At 39.5% G+C, this 19579-nt stretch overlaps 1 protein-coding gene across 1 annotated transcript in view; it reads right to left on the reverse strand.

Moving 5' to 3' along the window:
• The window catches only part of DENND5A (DENN domain containing 5A), a 92749-nt gene that overhangs the window by 55420 nt on the left and 17750 nt on the right, over positions 1-19579 (reverse strand). Inside the window, exons 2-4 of the mRNA XM_058545956.1 lie at positions 3883-3954; positions 3000-3109; positions 400-1057 (exon numbers count right to left, since the gene is read on the reverse strand). Of these exons, the coding sequence (XP_058401939.1) occupies positions 400-1057; positions 3000-3109; positions 3883-3954 (840 nt within the window). The remainder of the gene's footprint in view (positions 1-399; positions 1058-2999; positions 3110-3882; positions 3955-19579) is intronic.

Here is a 19579-nt window from a genome sequence, read left to right on the forward strand (position 1 = left end):
AACAAACAACAGAAAGAAGCAATACATCTTCATTTTCTCAAACATATTTTCTCAAATATATGAAGGGTCATCATTTGTGAATCCTCAATTTTACTGTTAGGCTGAGGAAGGGGCAGAAATAACTATGCAGAATGACAGAACAGAACTGATGCAAAGTTAGCTTCCTATGACCATCACCTCCTGCCCCTCTTTTCAGCTCAATCAGAAGGGGTATCAGGAGGCAGCGTTTCCCTCCTAGACCGGAGCGCCTAGCAGTTCCATCTATCACCTACCTGCAAAAGATCTGGGTTTTGCTCAAATTGTAACAGGCCTTGACCTTTACAGTCAGCCCCACTGTATCTTACATGGAAAGAAGGGAGGCCCTATGCAGGGAGAGAGGTCTAGTAAGCACTGACTTACGCTGTGAGTAGAGCAGGATTTGAAACTCCAGAAGGGCACAGGTAAAAAGCTGAAACACGTTCTCCACCCCAAGCAGTTCAAAAACCTCTTTGACAGGAAAGTCGAATAGGGGAAGCTCGTTGGTACTTGGTCTCTGGCAGATTATGGGCCCATAGACCCCAGAAAACTTCAAGGACCGGCCGGGAGGTGGGAGCGGCACCTCGTAGAGTACGTTGTATATGTAGCTCTCAAGGGGCAGTGGAGGGGGCTGAGGTGAAGTGACTGCCTGGTAAAGTTGTTCCAGCACACTCCGACATGCTTTCATGAAGGACATGGGCGTGATGAGGCAGATACACTTAGAGACGTAGAGCGTGTCCCGGCTAATGTCATAGGAGTTGAAGCGCTGCAGCTTGGTCCCAGGAGTGCCTTCACCATCCTCCATGCCACCGTGGTCTCGGCCATCAGCAGAGGGAGCATGTAAGACATCATACTCAGCATTATGCATGTGGTAAAGGGTCTGCATGGCACTGCAGATCTGCTTGCTAGTCACCTCCTCATAAAATGTGAGGGCAAACCCAAATGTCCGAGAGCCATCCTCCCTTGTGATAATAAAGGCATGGAACTGGGGCTCCCTGGGATCAGCCTGGGTCTTGAATGCCAGCCCTTTGGGCATGCATAGCTGCAAAAAACAACAACGAAACAAGTGGTGAGAACACTCACTGCTGACCCTCTTTTCACCATCACTACTTATTTACTTATAGAGCACCTACTGTGCTGGGTGTTTGGGATACAAGATCAACACAGCAAAATATCTACCCTAAAGATCTCCCATTCTAAGACAGACAATAAAATTATAATGCACTTATCAGGGCTATAGAGAAGTATATATGAAGTGCTAGGGGAACACAGAACAGACAATCCAGCCTGGGAACATCAGAAAAGGCTTCCTAGATGAAGTTATGTTAGAATTCAACCAGGTAGACAAGGGAAAGAAGGGTATTTCAGGGGCAGGAAGAAAATGCACAAAGATGAGGAGGTAAAAGAACGCTTGGAGAATTTAGGTAGGTGGTTAAGCATGACAACATGTATTAGGAGATGATGCTAGAAATACATCTAAAAACCAGATAGATGCAACCTCGCACCTAAAAATAAAATAAAGTTTTAGACCCTATCAGCTCACAAAAGTCTGTCATCAATAAAACCTTCTCTTTTCATAGAAAAAAGGGTGCACATTTCATATAAAGCAAGGAGATGACATAATCAGGATAAAGATGCACTTTTCTCACTTTAACTCAGATGAGTGATATAAAGAGACTTAGATAGCTAATCAAATTGACCTGAATCAATCAATCCTCATTTACTAGTTTTACACAAAGCTGGCTATACAAATGAATTACCAGCAGCCTGGGTTAACAAATACAAGGACCTACATCCTGTTATATCCATTAGCCTTGAACTTGACTTCCCAAAGCCTAGCTGTTTCTAGAATATAGCATATTAAAATGAAATAAACACTGGAGTAGGAGTCAAAAACCTTGAGGTTCTCTAAGACTCAGTTTCCTCATCTGTGAAATGAAGATAATATAGTTTACTCCACCTACTTCACAGAGTTATTGCATGCATCAAACAAGATCACCCTCTAAAAACTACAAAAAGCTATCAAAAATTAACAGAGGCAGTACAAAGATTTAGTTAAGAGCAGAGCTCTGGAACCAGACCATGGTGTTCAAACTCCAGCTCAAATGCTTCTTAGCCATGTGACCTTGAACACATTACTTAACCGTTTTTGGATCTTAGTTCCCTCATTTGTAAAATATGTGTGTGCCTATGTCTGGTGTGTGTGTGTATTTAACATTATCTACATAAGGAGTATTGTGATGATTAAATGAGTTAATTCATGTAAAATGCTTATCACGGTGCCTAGCACAAGGTGAATACTCAATAAAGGGAGCTGATTCATAGTAGTGTTCTTCTACATGAGATTTAAAATGCTGTCCTCTCTAAAACGATGAAACAGAAATACCCATCTCTGCCATATTACTCAGGTGTATACAATGCAGATTGAGAGAAAATTGCTTTAAACCTCACTCATGTAATCTCAATACTATAAGCAACCAATAGCTCAGTACCAACCAACAGCTCACTGACCGATTATACTATGTATTTGTCTGACAAAAGAAACATATTGTGACTTTCAGTATATTTGATATATTGATCAAAATTCAGAATCATGGACTGGGCCAGTGGCACAGTGGTTAAGTTTGTGCACTCTGCTTTGGCAGCCCCAGGTTCACATGTTCGGCTCCCGGGCACGGCCCTACGCACCACTCATCAAGCCATGCTGTGGTAGCATCCCATACACAAAATAGAGAAAGATGGGCACAGATGTTAGCTCAGGGCTAATCTTCCTCAGCAAAAAGAGGAAGATTGGCAACGGATGTTAGCTAAGTGCTGATCTTCCCCACCAAAAAAAAAGGCAGAATCATGAACAATATGCATACAACCCCTTCTTCAAAAATTATTGGTACTCGTGGAACCTCTGCTACCACTGTCTGGAGTCACTATCCTACTATAAACTACTCTGTAAAATTATCTCATACTTGTAGCTAACCAATACTAACCATTCCCACTGCGTCTTGGTCAAAGGGATTCCATTCTACGTTCTCAGGATATCGTGCAAGGACCTTAGACTTGAACGTTCGTCTCAATGGTGTCTGCTCAAAATTTTCTCCTGCAAGAAAAAGAATGAAGCAAATCATCTCCACAAAGTCCCTTGAAATCACAGGGTTATGAATGTCTGAGCTTGGTAATCCAGCAAAGTACAGAAATAAAGGCAAAGGGGTTAGTATGCCAATCATCTGAGAAAAGGAAAAGTATTAAAGTTATTAGGTAAGTAAAGAAGCTGAAAAAGTTTAGCATGGTTAATATTGGACACCACTAGCTATCTTTACTTTTCTTTAAAATGAAATTATTACTAAAAACCCAATAGTTAATCTTCTTGGGAGAGAGGGGAGAAAGCACAAGGAATGATAAAGGATTATGTCCATCTTTTTTTTTCCCCCCTGACAGCCACATTTAGTGTGCTTAAAGTCAATTGATAACATCATAGAAGCATATATGATTTTAAATTTAGAATAAAGTATGTATTTCTACGATCTCTGAAAAAATACAAAGGGACTAAAAGATTCAAGAACATTAAGAAAGCATATTTCAGAGTAAATTTAATGAGCTATTTTGTCAATCCAGAATCATTTGAAATTTCTGAAATTCTCTTTTGTTTCCCTCTTCCCCCTCCTAAAAATATTACAGTGAAATAAGAACACTAAAGTGAAAAGAGGAAGAACCAAAGAACCCACCACCTATAGGAATACAAATATGAAAAATCTACTGGTCAAAAAAGGCACAAGAAGGTTAGAAGGTCAAAGGGTACAAAATGCCACTGGAGAGACCTATGTAAGAGCCATCAGAAAGCTTTGGGTGTTCTCAATTTTCTTTTGTTTTTACCTTCAGTCGTACTGGAAATGAAAGCTCTGGCACCATCCCTGGCTTTAGAAGCCTGTATGTACTGGCATAATGCTATATGATAAATGAAATAACAAAGTATTACAATAAAGCAGAGTTATTCAAAACTTTTTCGACCATGACTCCAATATGAAACAAATTTTACAACATGAAGCAATACACACACACATGATGTATATATATAAATTTTCCTAAAACAATAATTTCACAATACTTACCCTTACTATATGTGATGCGCTCTCATAATTTCTATTTTATATCATTAAAACCAAATATGCTAATTACACACCTACTAATGGTCACAATTCACAGTTGGAAAAACATTACAAGACAGTAAAATGGGATGAAGAGCTCAACAGATAACAAACTACCATAAAGCCACTAGTGCTTTATCCAAACGTATACTGCCCCAAATATTGCTTTTCCTAAGGGGTAGAGAGTGGAGGACAAATTAAATGCACCTAAATATTTCAAACAAATAAACTTAGTAGGAGTCATGGAAAAATATGTGGGAAACATGATCAAGGACAATTCAATTGAACTCTATACCTATTTATTGAGTAATCAAGGGCCTTAGGTACTGTGGGGGATAGAGATGAACTAGATGAAGCACCTATGCCCAAGGACCTTACTATCAAATATATAGGAAAAAAATATACACAAATAACCATTTCACAGGGAGGTTATCATCTGGGAGGCTCCAGATCTTCAGTCTATGTAGTCTAACTACTCAGAGCACACTTGCACAGGATCCCGTTCATGTGCTCTAGTTGAGAGAATAAATTCTGTTCCAACTATAGTTTTTCTAAGTTGGTTTGAACCCAAAGGAGCTGGTGATTATTAAGGAAGATACATCCTTCATCAACACAGGATTGGGATGAACCTGAAGTCAGATAGTCCTTCACTCTAACTCATCCCAGAGGCACCTCAGAAGTTTCTAAAAAAGAAGAGTTTATAATAATTCTAAGGCACTTGTTCCAGAAATTAATAATGATTCCAGTCAGAAAGTTATTGCTATTACAACTAAAACCTTCACTTCCATTTTCTCTCAGCTTTTGTCTGTCACCATCAGAAGCCCACATTCATAATTTTCAACTTATGGTAAGACCCAACCTTCACGGGTCGGCCAGGTGGTGTAGCGCTTAAGCGCGCGCGCTCCGCTGCGGCGGCCCAGGGTTCTCAGGTTCGGATCCTGAGCGCGCACCAACACACCACTTGTCAAGCCAAGCTGTGGTGGCGTCCCATATAAAGTAGAGAAAGATGGGCATGGATGTTAGCCCAGGGCCAATCTTCCTCAGCAAAAAGAGGAGGATTGGCAGCGGATGTTAGCTCAGGGCTGACCTTCCGCACACACACATAAAAAAAGACCGAACTTTCTGTTAGTAAAGCAACTACCACAATTTCAATTCCTCTCATTTCCTGATCCCTTCTTCCAAACTGATTTTTCTGAAACTCTTTTCCAGCAAATTTTATCTCTCAAAATACATTTGGTAATCTGCACTAAAGACGACTGGCAAAATCAGCAGGCAGCTGGTAACAGCAGTAGCAACAAAGCCCTAGAGCTATGCAGAGCTCGTCTCTGAGCTTTCATTTCAGTAACACCTGCAAAGAGCCCACCCATGGCAAGCCCGCACTCACTGTACAAAGTAATTAAACAGCAAGCAGCTGACAAAATGATCTTGTCTAAGTCTGAGATTCTCAGAATGTATTTTTAAACTTCATTCAGTTCTGAGAGAAGATAACCATTTCTTCCTCCTAAGCTTCTTCACTTTCAGTTGTCAGTCTGCTCATTTCTTCCTTACTAGGCTAGAAAATCCCCTGAGTAAAAACCACGAAATATTTGAACATATACAGGAATCAGGGCAGTTACCACTGTCCTATGTGAAAGCCTTCAGAGAAAGACATTTTCCTAAGATGGCTATGAGGTGCCCCCTAAGACAGGATGAGCATTCAAAGCATGGAACAGGGGACGATTTAAGGGGAGAATTTTAAACAACCAGTGAGATGAAGCCAGAGATGAACATGATGAGCCGATCTGAAGCGTAGACAAAGAGGAGAGGGAGGCTTGAATCACAGGGAGAAGTGGTCTTCAGATCCTCTGTCCCCACCACCACCTCTCTACCTCCTGCCCCTTCTTCACACAAGCTGAGTAAAGAAGTCTTGTTCAAGAGTCAGGTTCTGAGTAAAGGCACAGAGAGTGCCAATCTTAGACAAAAGCCCTTCTGTGTATTAGACTGGACCAGTGTAAGGAGCATAGCATTTCCACTGCAAGCAGAAAGGAGGTGTATAAAGAGGAGATTATGAGGGCCCTGAGAACAAATCATGTTCACCATAGCCATCCTATAAAGAGCACCAGAAAAGTAATAGAGGAGGGAGATTCACAAACCTAGGATCTTTTTATTAAAACAATTCTATCTTTCATCATTTACTGAGGGCTGAGTTATGAGAAGAAGCAGTAGAGACTTACTGCCTCAGGAACACCTACATAGCCCTACCTCCTGAAACCTGTACATGTGTCACAGGTCCCTTAAATCCTCCATTATTTACACCTTTAGAAATTCAAACAATATTAGGAATATGACATCACAACCACAACTGTCCTATTGTCCTAGAAACAACAACTAATTATTTGCCCAACACATACAGAGTACACAAACGTCAGCAGGTCGGGATATCAGAACTAAGGCCCATTTCTAACAGCAACTTAAAAATTAGTCAACTAGGTGTTGGTCTATCTTTGTGAATCTGCCCCCAGGAAAGAAGAGTTCAGATAAATCACAACAGATTTTTTTAAAAGTCTGCGTGCTTTACAAGCACTTCTAATAGGTTCTTTGTTTACTTGTTCTGCTTTCACCAAGCCAGAAACAAACTGACATTTGTATTGCTATTAGTCTGTTAGTACTAGCTTGATTCGAATAACCCTAAATGAGGGATGCTTACACTGAGAAGCTTCAAAGAAACTCTGAAACTCTCTGAAATGATTTATAAAATTCTGTATGAAGATATGTGCATTTTTCTGGAGAGAGAACACAATTTTCATCAGATTGTCAAAGGGTCCCATGACCCAAAAAAGTTAGAAACCGTAGCTCTTAAGTGTTTCTACTAATTTGGGCAGGAAACATTTTGACCACTTACAGATTAACCTAAATGGGCAAGTTTTCACACAGTCTAAAATAAAATATATGCACTACTAAATAACTTTCTAGGTTGATGCTGACCCAAATTAGGACAACACTGTTTTCTCCTTTCCTATCATGAGAAGCCTATGTTGACTGGATGCAAGATTCTCTCTAACATACACACACGTGAACAAGTTAAAAAAGAAAAGAAAAAAAAAAATCAAAACTTGTCTGAAGTCATCTGAAAGGTCACCAGAAAATGTTCACCAAAATTTCAAAGCTGCACATTTGTATTAAACGTATTCCATCTGTGGGAAACAGTGATAGTTTTGAAATGGTAGAGCAGATATGAAAAGGCATGACTCAAGTAGCTACTGAAAAAGACCCAAGATGGTCAAATCTCGACCTAGTTTATGTTGAACTACACAATGCTTCTCCAGATCATAGTGTTAGCTTAAATTCAAGCAAAATAAAAGTAATCATCATTTCCTAGGAAATTGTTTATGGGACATATTTGTTATACCCACATCTTGGACTAGCTATACCAAATAAAAGAAGTATTTCAATTTCTAAATCTATCAGTAGTCAGAGCTGAGATACACTTAAGGAGCTTTACATAAAATTTGAAGTTAAAAAAAAAAAGAGGTAATGGCATTTTTATATCTGATCCCTTGGAGAAGGTGGGGAGGATAATATAAATATCTATGAAACTATAACTGAAAAAAATTGACTTTGTCAACAAAATAATTTATATCTAGTCTGATGAAGGTTCTGCTTCCAGTCATGGCAGAGTAGCTCCTATGAGACCAACTCTTGCAGATAACTATGAACTCTGGACAAAATATAAAAAACAACTACCTGAAGACAGAAGAGAACGAAAAGCAGGCAGATTAGGAAGGAGGAAGGAGAGTCACTTGAAAGAAGGTAACAACACCAGTAAGTGTCCCTTTTTTTATGGCTTGTGGCCAAACAGGTCCCAGTCTGTGCCTTGAGAGGTAGCTAAAATTCAGATAAAAACCCATTAGTCTTACTCACTTGAACAAGAGGGCAGACTTTAAGGCAACCACAGCAACTGGGAAGTGAGGGAGGGAAATTCTAGAGAAACCCAGAAAAGGGGTGCCCCAAACTCTGTGTATGAACTCTGCCCAAATCTCTGGCTAATCCCTGAACCACGCACACATGGAACAGACCCCAAGCAGCCAAGTTAGGGCTAAAAGAACTGAACTGAGATTTAAGCTGCCATTCACTGCAGGGGAACAAAGTTTAGCAAAACAAAGAAAATTCAATGTTCTTTGGAGGATGGTAACACAATCCAGAGACTCTACAATATATCATACTCAATGCCAAAGATGCAAGCCCAAACTGTTCAGCATATAAAGAAATAGGAAAACATGACCCATTCTCAAGAGAAGAGTCAAATCAACAGAAACCAACCCTGAGTTGCTCCAAATACTGGGATTAGCGAGCAAGGATTTTAAAATAGCTATGATGGTGATGAATTAAAAAACAGTATATCTCAACAGAGAAATACACTATGATGCAGTGAGTGGGCTTAGTAGCAGATTGGAGATGCAGAAGAGTTAGTGAACTTAAAAACAGATCAATAAAAAGTATCCAATCTGAAGAACAGAGAGAAAAAAAATTAGAGGGGGGGTGTGGGGGCTGGGGAAAGGACCACAGATATCTGTGGGGCAACAAGTCTAACATACACATAATTGGAGCTCCAGAAGGAAAGGAGAGCAAATGAGGTAAAAAACAATATTTAAAGAAATAATGATCAAAAATTTCCCAAATTTGGTAAAAGATATACATTTACAGATTCAAGAAGCTCAGTGGATCCCAAGCAGGATAAATACCAAGAAAATCATAATAAGCAGATCACAGTCAAACTCTGAAAAAAAGAGAAAAAATTTTAAAGAGAATAAGTGGAAAGGAACCAGAGAAAAAGGATACATTACATTAAAGAGAAAAAAATGATTGAAATTACCACTGCCTTCTTATCAGAAACAATGGAGATTAGAAGACATGGAACAACACCTTACAAGTACCAAAAGAAAAAAAAAAAAAAACTGTCAACCCAGAATTCTATAAACAAAAAAATCCTTCAAACATGAAAGCAAAATAAAAACATTTTCAAGTAAAACAAAACTAAGAGAATTCACTGCCTGCAGACCAGCAATACAAGAGAGAGAAAAACCCATCCCAACAGGTTACACACTGTATGACTGCATTTATATACATTCTTGAAAGGATAAAATTATAGAAATAAAGAACAGATTCGTGGTTGCCAGAGGTCCGGGATTGGGGGTGCTGTAAAAGGGCAACCCCAAGAATACTTGTAGTGATGCAACTATTCTGTATCTTGACTGTATCAGTGTCAATATCCTGGTTGTGATAGTATACTATAGTTTTGCAAGATGTTACTACTGGATAAAGGGTACACGGTAATTTCTCTGTATTATTTCTTACAAGTGTATATGAATCTACAATTATCTCAAATAAAAAGCTTAACGTTTTTAAAAAGTACATTTTTTAATTAAAAAAATTTTTTAATGTTTTAACAACCTGTCAAAGTTTTAAAGCAGAGGCTGCAGGCAATACAATTCAAGCATTCAAAACTATACCGTGGACAGAACTCTGAAGGCAGCTGAGCTATCCCTCTCTCCAGGCCCAAGACAGAAGTGTCACATGAACGGCCTCACCTCACCACATCAACATCAATCCTGTAAGGTCTAGATCACATTATCTACAGCACAAGTGATAGAATTTATTTCCTCTGGGAATGGATACAACCAGGTTATTATGCTATCCTCTGCATATCGGCATTCTGGGATGTCGTAGAATTGATCTTGGTGACACTGGTCAACAATTCAATGCCACTTATGCTATAATCAGTTTATTTCCTGCACTAAAATGCAGGCAGATGCCACTGTATCTTTCCTGTTACAAACATTCCTGAAATAGACTGCCCACCAGAACAGTATTACTACCAACGCACAACTGTTTTTGGTGCATGTTGAAAAACCAGCTTGTGTTTCGTCATCAACTCACTTGCTGCCCCAGCATTTCAATTCTCCTTGTCTTCCAGAAAATTTCTGAACCCCTGTACAAATCAGAGATCATCCCTCGTCATCTCTGACTGACAGAGCACAGTGTAGTAAGAGATCGGAATGCAAATTTCTAAGTAAATGAGCATTAACCTTGCTATTACTTTTAGATGACTACTTCATTACTATCTGCACTTTCTAAAGAGAGATAGCTTTAAAAAACACAATAACACTAGCAGAGTTTTGGTAGCTACAGAAAACCATCTAACACTACACTCATCACTCTCCTCCACCTCTTCTACATATGAAATTGAGGTAAATTTTCAGCTCCTGCAGCATAAAGGGAAGAAAATAACTGCTCTTTAAAGAGACAGCCTGTACCTTGGCCCACATCATCAGCTGACTGGTGCTCAGGGGTCAGACATTCACAAACAAATACCCGGAGTGCAGGTAAGTGAGCTGCCCCCTCCTTGGACAGGTCACAAGGGCTCTTTCTAAGGCACTAACTAACCCAGGAAAGCAACTCACCAGGCTTTTCAATGAAACAGCAATAGAAACCACCTGTTACGCCTATGTTTCCCCTTGAGGCAGATTTGTCCACTTTCTTTCTCAACATATTTTCTTGGTCAGAAAACTTCAGATTTGTGAATACAGCCACTACTTTTATTGATGTTTTGACTCCTGCTTGACATATTCCAGGCACCACACCTAGTCCAACTCATGCACCCAGTATTTCTAAAATGGCTGAACTTCTCGTGTACCCAGTTTGTTTGTTTGTTTGCTTGTTTGTTTTGGCTGAGGAAGATTTGCCCTGAGCTAATATCCGCTGCCAATCTTCTTCTTTTTGTATGTGAGCTGCCACCACAGCATGGCCACTGACAGATGAGTGGTGTAGGTCCACCCCTGGGAACCAAACCCAAGCCACCGAAGAGGAGCACACCAAACTTAACGACTAGGCCACCAGAGCTGGCCCTCATGCACCCAGGTTTATCAAGAGACTGGGGTTTGAGAACTTATCTAGATAGCACTGCTCCAAACACAGGTAGGACAGAACTTCAGTAGCAAGGTAACAAGTGTAGACACTGCCTCCCTTTCAGCCCAGCCAAATACCCTGAAGGGCACACATCTGTTGAGCTAACATCTGGAACTTAGATAATCTGCTCTGTTTAGTGGGAGAAGCAACAAGCTGTCAAATTCATGGTCTTTCAGACCGGTCTAATGAACCCAGTCCTGTGAGCTGGATATACACATACTGTTTTGAACAGAGTGAGGGCTCCCAGAGGCTACACATGTACACAGGTACTTTTCTCTAAAAACTAGCCCCTCCAGAGAGCTGGGCTTAGGCAAACCCACTGGAATGGGATCTCTGAGAAAGAAGCGGCAGAGGACAAATCTGAGCAATGGTCTTCATGCTCTCCTCAAAACCAAATTTTAAGATAATCAGTCTAAATTAAGTGTAAGCAACAAGCCTAGAAGATAGAAGACAGGGTTAAAGTCTCACCTTGGCTACTTACTAGTTGCATGACCTAAACAACCTACTGAATTTTGTGGGTCTCACTTTCCTCACCTGAAAGATAAAGAAGTAGAGACTAGTCGCTGATCTGTAAAGGTTTTTCCAGCTTGATCATTCCATAACTTAATGGCTGTTGGGCCTAGAGTCTGACCCAGCATGGTAATTCTACCTTTTCAATTGTGAGCTGAAGGCATGCATTAGTTCTCCCTCTGCTGCCTCTCTCTCCCCAAAACCCCACTAAAACAACAGTAGAGGGTTGGGTGCGGGGGGAGCATAAAGCGACAGAATAAAAGTGAAGGTAATAGCAACAAAATTTTAGAAGCTGGAAAGCAGATGGATAAATGGTTACTGACAGTAGACCTGAGAAAGCTGAGATACAACATAAGCTCCAAAAAGCTCAGGAACTTGTAGCATCGGGCACTTATGGAAGTAGGGATAAAGATAGGGCTAAAAACAGAAGGATTGGTTGAAAGTCTATTTAAGAACCAGCTGGCATCAGCTCATGACTAGTAGATAAACAAAATGTTGTATAACTACACAATGGAATATTATTCAGCCATAAAAAGGAATGAAGTATTGTTACATGCTACAACACAAATGAACCTTGAAAACTTTATGCTAAGTGAAAGATGCCAGACACAAAAGGCTACATATTGAATAATCCTATTTATATGAAATGTCCAGAATAGGCATACACATAGAAACAGAAAGGGGTTGCCAGAGGACTAACTGCTAATAGGTATGCAGTTAGTCTGGGAGGATGGGAATGTTCTGGAACTAGAAAGTGGTGGTGGTTGCACAACATACTGAATATACTAAAAACCACTGAAGTGTACATTTTAAAATGGTACATTTATGTTACATGAATTATATCTCAATTAAAAAAAAAAGAACCAGGCTGGCCCCGTGGCTTAGCGGTTAAGTGCACGCGCTCTGCTGCTGGCGGCCCGAGTTTGGATCCCAGGCGCGCACCAACGCACCGCTTCTCCCACCGTGCTGAGGCCACGTCCCACATACAGCAACTAGAAGGATGTGCAACTACGACATACAACTATCTACTGGGGCTTTGGGGAAAAAATAAATAAATAAAATTAAAACAAAAAAAGAACCAGCTGTCCCCACCCCCTTACCCTTCCCACTCCATGTGGCCTCCTCCATTCCAGAAGAAAACTGGAACTTTATTCTTTAGAAAGGATAAATAAAAGAATGAGTAGAGTGGGCGAAATGAGTGAAGGGGGTCAAAAGGTACAAACTTCCAGTTATAAGATAAATATGTCCTGGGGATATAACATACAGCATGGTGACTATAGTTAAAACTGTACTGTATATTTAAAAGTCGCTAAGAGAGTAAATCTTAAAAGTTCTCATCACAATAAAAAAAATGTTGTATCTATATGTGGTGATAGATGTTAACTAAACTTATCATGGTAATCATTTTGCAATATATACATCTATCAAATCATTACGTTGTACACCTAAAGCTAATACAATGTTATATGTCAGTTATACCTCAATTAAAAAATAAAAAGAGAAGAATGGATATCCATACTTGGGATTACAATTGAGGTACAAAGTATCAACAGCTGGGGAACCACAAACAACTGAGAGCAAGGGTATCATTCTAAAAATAGGGAAATAAGAGAAATTTTACATACTGAATCTTGAGACCCCCAGCGCTCTTCCACTACTCGGCTCTCAGAAAGCTGGCAGCTAGGATTATGCCCTCAAGGCAGAGATTTGGAAGAGTCTTTTATGTGAATCTGACCAGCCCAAGAAAAAAGACCGACAGATACTGATGGTACAGGGAAGAAACAATACAGCCAGATCATTCTACAGTGAACCTCTCAGTAACCAAACCCCACCCATGAACACAGTGCTTCCAATCAGCTTCTTGGTGCATTATTCCTAAATGTAAATAGACAGAGATCATGAGACATTTGGAAAAAGACTTTAAGATTAAAGAAAGACCCCTCTTGCCAATCAATGAATGCAACTTTGAGGAAACAGAAAATTACGCAGAACAAAGGCAAACTTCAAAAATACTATCATATTATTTTACATATCATCATATCATAGGGCCTAGAAGCAACAACACCCCACTAACAACGAGCACAACTAGCACCCAGATCTTGGTTTCTAATGCCATTCTCCAATAAAAAGAACCAGGGCTGCTTAGAGAAACGGCTGGTTCTTCAACTGGAGCAGGAAATATACAGGAGGATCTTGGAGCATCTTGTAGTGACAAAAAGTGCGGAAGTGCTCCAAAAAAAAAAAAACTCCACAATGATGGGGGCACATCAAAGAGACAAAGGAGCCAACTGAAAGATCTCCCAATGGCCAAAACTAGAATAATTTGAACAAAAAAATAAAGAAGTTGAATTATAACCCAAAGTGTAAAATAAATATCCATGAGTTCATATTAATAAAAATAAATGATTAAATAAATAAATAGGAGAATAGACAAATCTCCTGTGCAAAAGAATTCCAAATAATTTATGCAGATACTCTGCTCTCAGAGATGTGGAAAATAACTCCCCACTCCTTAAGTATGGGCTGCTCATAGGAAAAAAGAGTGAACTTTTCATTGGAGAAACCTGACAAACACTACCAGGTGATCAAGATTAACATCAACAGTGATAAGTCATGTTGACAGTATGTATATATCCTTGATATAATATGATGAGAATGGCACTTTGCTTCTAGTTTTCCTCTCAAAAAACCATAACCCCAGTCTAATCATGAGAAAAACATCACACATGTCCTGATTGAGAGACATTCTACAAAACAGTTGAGGAATATTCTTCAAAACTGCCGAAGTCATCAAAAAGAAGGAAAGTCTGAGAAACTGTTATAGCTAAAAGGAGCCTTAGGAGACATTACAACTAATTGTAATGTGGTATCCTGAATGGAATCCTGGAACAGGATTAAAACTGAAAAACTGAATAAACTGTTTTATTTTTCTAAAATAAAATAAATAAAAACTAAAAAAATCTGAATAAAGCATGGAGTCAGTCCAGGAAGTCTAATATCCAAATAATAGTATTCCATAAAGAGAGAACAGAGAAAACAAAGGGGAAGTTATCACCAATAAAATAATTCGACAAAATTTCCCAGAAATGAAAGTACTCAATTTCTCAAATTGATAGTGCTCTCTAAAAATTTAGCACAGTGGATGAAAATAGACTTGTGCTTTTTTTTTGCTGAGGAAGATTCGCCCTGAGCTAACATCTGTGCCAATCTTCCTCTATTTTGTATGTGGGTTGCTGCCACAGCATGGCTGACAATCAGTGGTGTAGGTCCGTGCCTGGGAACCGAACCCAGACTGCCAAAGCAGAGTGCACTGAACGTAACCACTAGGCCAGGAGGCCAGCCCCTAGACCCATGCTTTAATTAATAATAATATGTCAATACTGGTTCATTAATTGTGACAAATGTACCATACTACGTAAGCTGTTACTATTAGGAGAAACTGGGTGTGGGGTATATGGGAACTCCCTGTACTATCTTCACAACTTTTCTGTAAATCTAAATCTATTCTAAAATAATAAATTTATTTAAAAGGTTTTAAAAATTATATCCCATTTAAATAAAATGTCCAGAATAAGCAAATCTATAGAGACAGAAAGTAGATTGTGGTTGTCTGCAGTGGGGGGGATGGCTTTATAGTACATAAATTATGTTTCAACAAAGTTGTCAAAAAACCAAAAAGACAAACAACAACCTTGTGGATATTAAACAGGTGCTCTGCCAAAACCAGAATCAACCAAGAAAGATGTGCACATGGGATCCAGGAAACTGGATCCTTCACAAGAGAATGGCAAAGGATAACTCCAAGACAAAGTAAAGGAACATCCAAAGGTGTTAGGTGTGCAATAGGCCTAGCAAGCCAAGATTTCAAACAATCCAGACTGATGGAGCTAGGGCAAGGATCCACAGCTTGTATCAGATTCAAAAGGATTTGTAAACCAAAAACTACCATAAACCACTGCTTTAAGGTATCCTTTAGAGATCTTACCCAAGGGACAAGTCACAACAGACTCCTATAACAAAAAAGAATCTTTCGGCCGGACGTTGCAAATCTCAAAGAGAAGAAATGTAGTGAGTAATGAAGTAGATTAACACAGTTTTCCTGACTGGATATGATCACATAGGAATAAAAGGAAAGAAAGGAAATAGAGGCACAGGTAAAGCATTCTAGAAGCTCAGTGAATGTGACTTCGGATGAAACTTGATACCTTACTCTACAAAGCTTCAGACATCCTGAAGAGAGCGAGTGTTTTTTTTTTTAATTTGTGATTTATGTCCTACCTACCTCAAAAAGTAAGACGACAGATGATACGAAAAGCATACAAAAAATTTAAATCAGAACAAAGAACACTAAAAGAAGCAAAGAAACAGATGTTCTTAAGCACCTATGGCATAACTTTCTTATAAATTGCAAAAAATGATAGTTTGCAATATATGATATTTTTAAAAATTCAACACAGAAAAAATTATGGAAAGAAATACACAAAATATAAAACACGGCTATGTTACTTCTGGAAGGTGAGAGTATGAGTGATTGCTATTTTTTTCTTTGTACTTTTCTGTATTTTCTGAATTTCCTACTATGAGCATTTATGATCTCTATGATGAGATTATACTTTTTAAAAAATATTAATAACTTAATAGCACATTTCTCTCGAGCTGATAAAGAGATTTTTTAAAACGAGGATTTAGAATACAATTACTAGTTTTTTTACTGCAACAACTTAGTTGACTTAACACTATTAAAGTACAAGGATGTAGACTATAAAAAGTAACTCTTCCTATTTATATGCACTTAATTTAAAGGTGAATACTAGAAGACTAATATGTCATATATTTCTATTAAACCAAAGAAACATGTATCTGAAGTAGTCATACAATATTAACAGAATATTTGAAAACTGAAATGAACAAAACCTTAAATTTAACTCAAAACCAAAACAACTGTAGGAGTCCCGACTCCTCACCTGCAAAGCGATTTGCACAGCTACATCACTCACTGACAGCAAAGAGGAGAATAACCATCATTCCCTGCCTTGTTACTACAGTCTCTCCTGGGAAAATATATGAAATTCATAACCCAATACTACCTCATCGTGAAAAATCTACCAAGACTCTGGATTTAGTTTCCAGTTTTAGTCAGCACTGTTCTCCCTTCCCAGATAACCACAAATGAGTAAAACAGGGTCCCCTCACAAATAAAATTTCAATATAACAACTACCTCCTTCCCAGATTTCTCATCACCCAATACCCCCTTTCTCTGTGTTTCTGCTAAGATTTCCAAAATGGAAAATACAGATCCTTTCCTCAAAGCCCTCAATGTCAGAGACTTCTATATATCTTAAGTCTTAGAAAATTAAAAGCATTCCTCCTCAAAAGGTCAACTTCATGAACTCAAACTTCTCATAATTATCCATATACTACTCGCTGCACATTTCCTCCTCTCTTTGCACTATATGGAATGAGAAGCCTTGAATGCGAGAAGAAAATATACACCACCTAGAATCCACTGAAAACACTTGCACATATATCATTTCACTAAGCTTCACCACAGCTCTCAGAGGGATTTTACAGATAAGGAAACTAGCTCAGATATAATAAGTCACTCAATGAGGCAAAATGGGATTAGAAACCCCTGCAGACACTCCATCAAACGTTCTTCTCACCTTCCTACACAGAGTGGATGTCTCTTAAGAGAACTTTAGAATTTAGATCAGTGAAGAAGTACAGGGCTGGCCCAGTGGCGTAGTGGTTGAGTTCACGCACTCCACTTCAGTGGCTCAGGATTCCCAGCTTCAGATCCCAGGCGTGGATCTATGCACCACTCATCAAGCCATGCTGTCGCGGCATCCCGTGCACATTATAGAGGAAGACTGGCACAGATGTTAGCTCAGGGCCAATCTTCCTCACAAAAAAAAAAAAAAAATGGGGGCCGGCCCAGTGATGTAGTGGGTTAAGTTCGTATGCTCTGCTTCGGCAGCCCAAGGTCCGCAGGTTCGGATCCCGGACATCCACCTACACACCATTTATCAAGTCATGCTGTGGCAGTGTCCCACATACAACACAGAGGAGGATTGGCATAGATGTTAGCTCAATGACAATCTTCCTCAAGCAAAAAGAGGAAGATTGGCAGCAGATGTTAGCTCAGGGTCAATCTTCCTCACAAAAAAAAAAAGAAGTAGTACAATTTTGGTGCAAGGAAAACTCTAAATAAGAGTAAAGTAATCTTCATCGGAAGGCTAAAAAGCTATTAAAAAAAGCCCAAGTTCTCTACTGTGATACAAAGCAGTATCCTCAACCCACAGGTCATGAGAGGGTTCCTCCCTAACTAAAGCAACTCCAAATCTTCTGGATCCTTTCACTGCACCAAGCACCATCAATCTCCACCATCAGTCTCCAAGCTACCCTACCCTCTAGCAGTTAGGACAAAGATGGCCCCTGAGAGCCTTCCCTTGCTGTTGGAATGGTAGGGATCCAAGGAGAGAAACAAATGAGGCTAAAATGGGGGCCCAGGGCCGGCCCCGTGGCTTAGCGGTTGAGTGCGCGTGCTCCGCTGCTGGCGGCCCAGGTTTGGATCCCGGGCGCACACCAACGCACTGCTTCTCCGGCCATGCTGAGGCCGCGTCCCACATACAGCAACTAGAAGGATGTGCAGCTATGACATACAACAATCTACTGGGATTTTAAGGGGAAAAAAATAAATAAATAAAATCTTTAAAATGGGGGCCCAACCTGCCAGGAATTGAGCTTAGTAAGAGGAACATGCAAGACATGAGGCTAGGGCCTTCTATCAGTCCTGGGAAGAAAACCAAGACTATAAAGCACAACTGTTGCCAAAGCTTTAGGTGAAAAGCTACAGCTTCTTAGCAAGAGCCAAAGGAGCAAATGCTATGTCAATTCTTTATCTCCACTTTCTCAATGTCCAGTGTCTTCTACATCCCTCATATTCTCTTGTCTGGACAGACTCTGAAAACCAATCAGTTCCATTTAGATCAACAACCCTACAAACACTGATCCTCCTTTTCCTGGAAAATCATTAGGTCTGATAAACGCTAAACTGAGGACCCTAGCAGAATGACTAACAGGGTAGCAATTTTCCTGCAACTGAGGCAACAGTGGCAGCTGATAGTCTACAAGCTATTGCAAATACCATCATTTCTCTTTTTTCCTTCACTATTCTTTTTTTTATATAGTCTATCTGGTATATTCTTGTTTATTTTAGTTGTTCCCCCAACTAACTCTTTAACCCCAGGTTCCATTACTATCCTCTGAAATATCATATGTTCTGACTAAATAGGATGACTCAATATTGCCTAAACATGACCCATAGTTCCTTGCCCATCCACCCTCTACCCATCCCCATTCACATCCTCCTGGTCTAAGTCCCTCCCATCCTTCAAAACCTCGTTCAAATGCCACCTTTATTATGCAGCTTTCCCTAATCATTGCCAACGTATGTGACTGTTCTCCCTATCTAGTATCGTGTCCTCTCTAACAGAGCTAAATGGCAGTATCATCCAAAACTGTGACTTCACCGAAGGAAAGATTTACAGTATATTCATTTCCATCCTTCCACTTGTTTCCAATGACAGTTCAATTTTTTAATAGAACCAAATTTATCCTTTTTTCCAGATTGTGGAAAACTTTGGTATAGGAGTCAGAGAATTAAACATTGAAGGTTCCAACTCACCAGGTCACATCTTCAAAAGAAGCTCAACCAAACTAGCATGATGTCATAAAAGCTGTAAAAAATATACAGCCATACCCTTTGATCTGCTAAACCCACTAAAATACCACCCGAAAGGCACACACACACACACAAAAATAGCATAGCACCCACTAAAATAGCACCCAGATAGCATCCCCACAAAAAGCATTTTTGTACAGTTGAGCTATTTATAGCTGCAAGAAAAGAAGAAAAGCAAATGCTTAACAACAAGAGACAGTTTGGTACATCAAGGCAATAGAATAC

The sequence above is a fragment of the Diceros bicornis genome, chromosome 7, assembly GCF_020826845.1.
Source record: "Diceros bicornis minor isolate mBicDic1 chromosome 7, mDicBic1.mat.cur, whole genome shotgun sequence".
In the NCBI taxonomy this organism is placed as follows: Eukaryota; Metazoa; Chordata; class Mammalia; order Perissodactyla; family Rhinocerotidae; genus Diceros; species Diceros bicornis.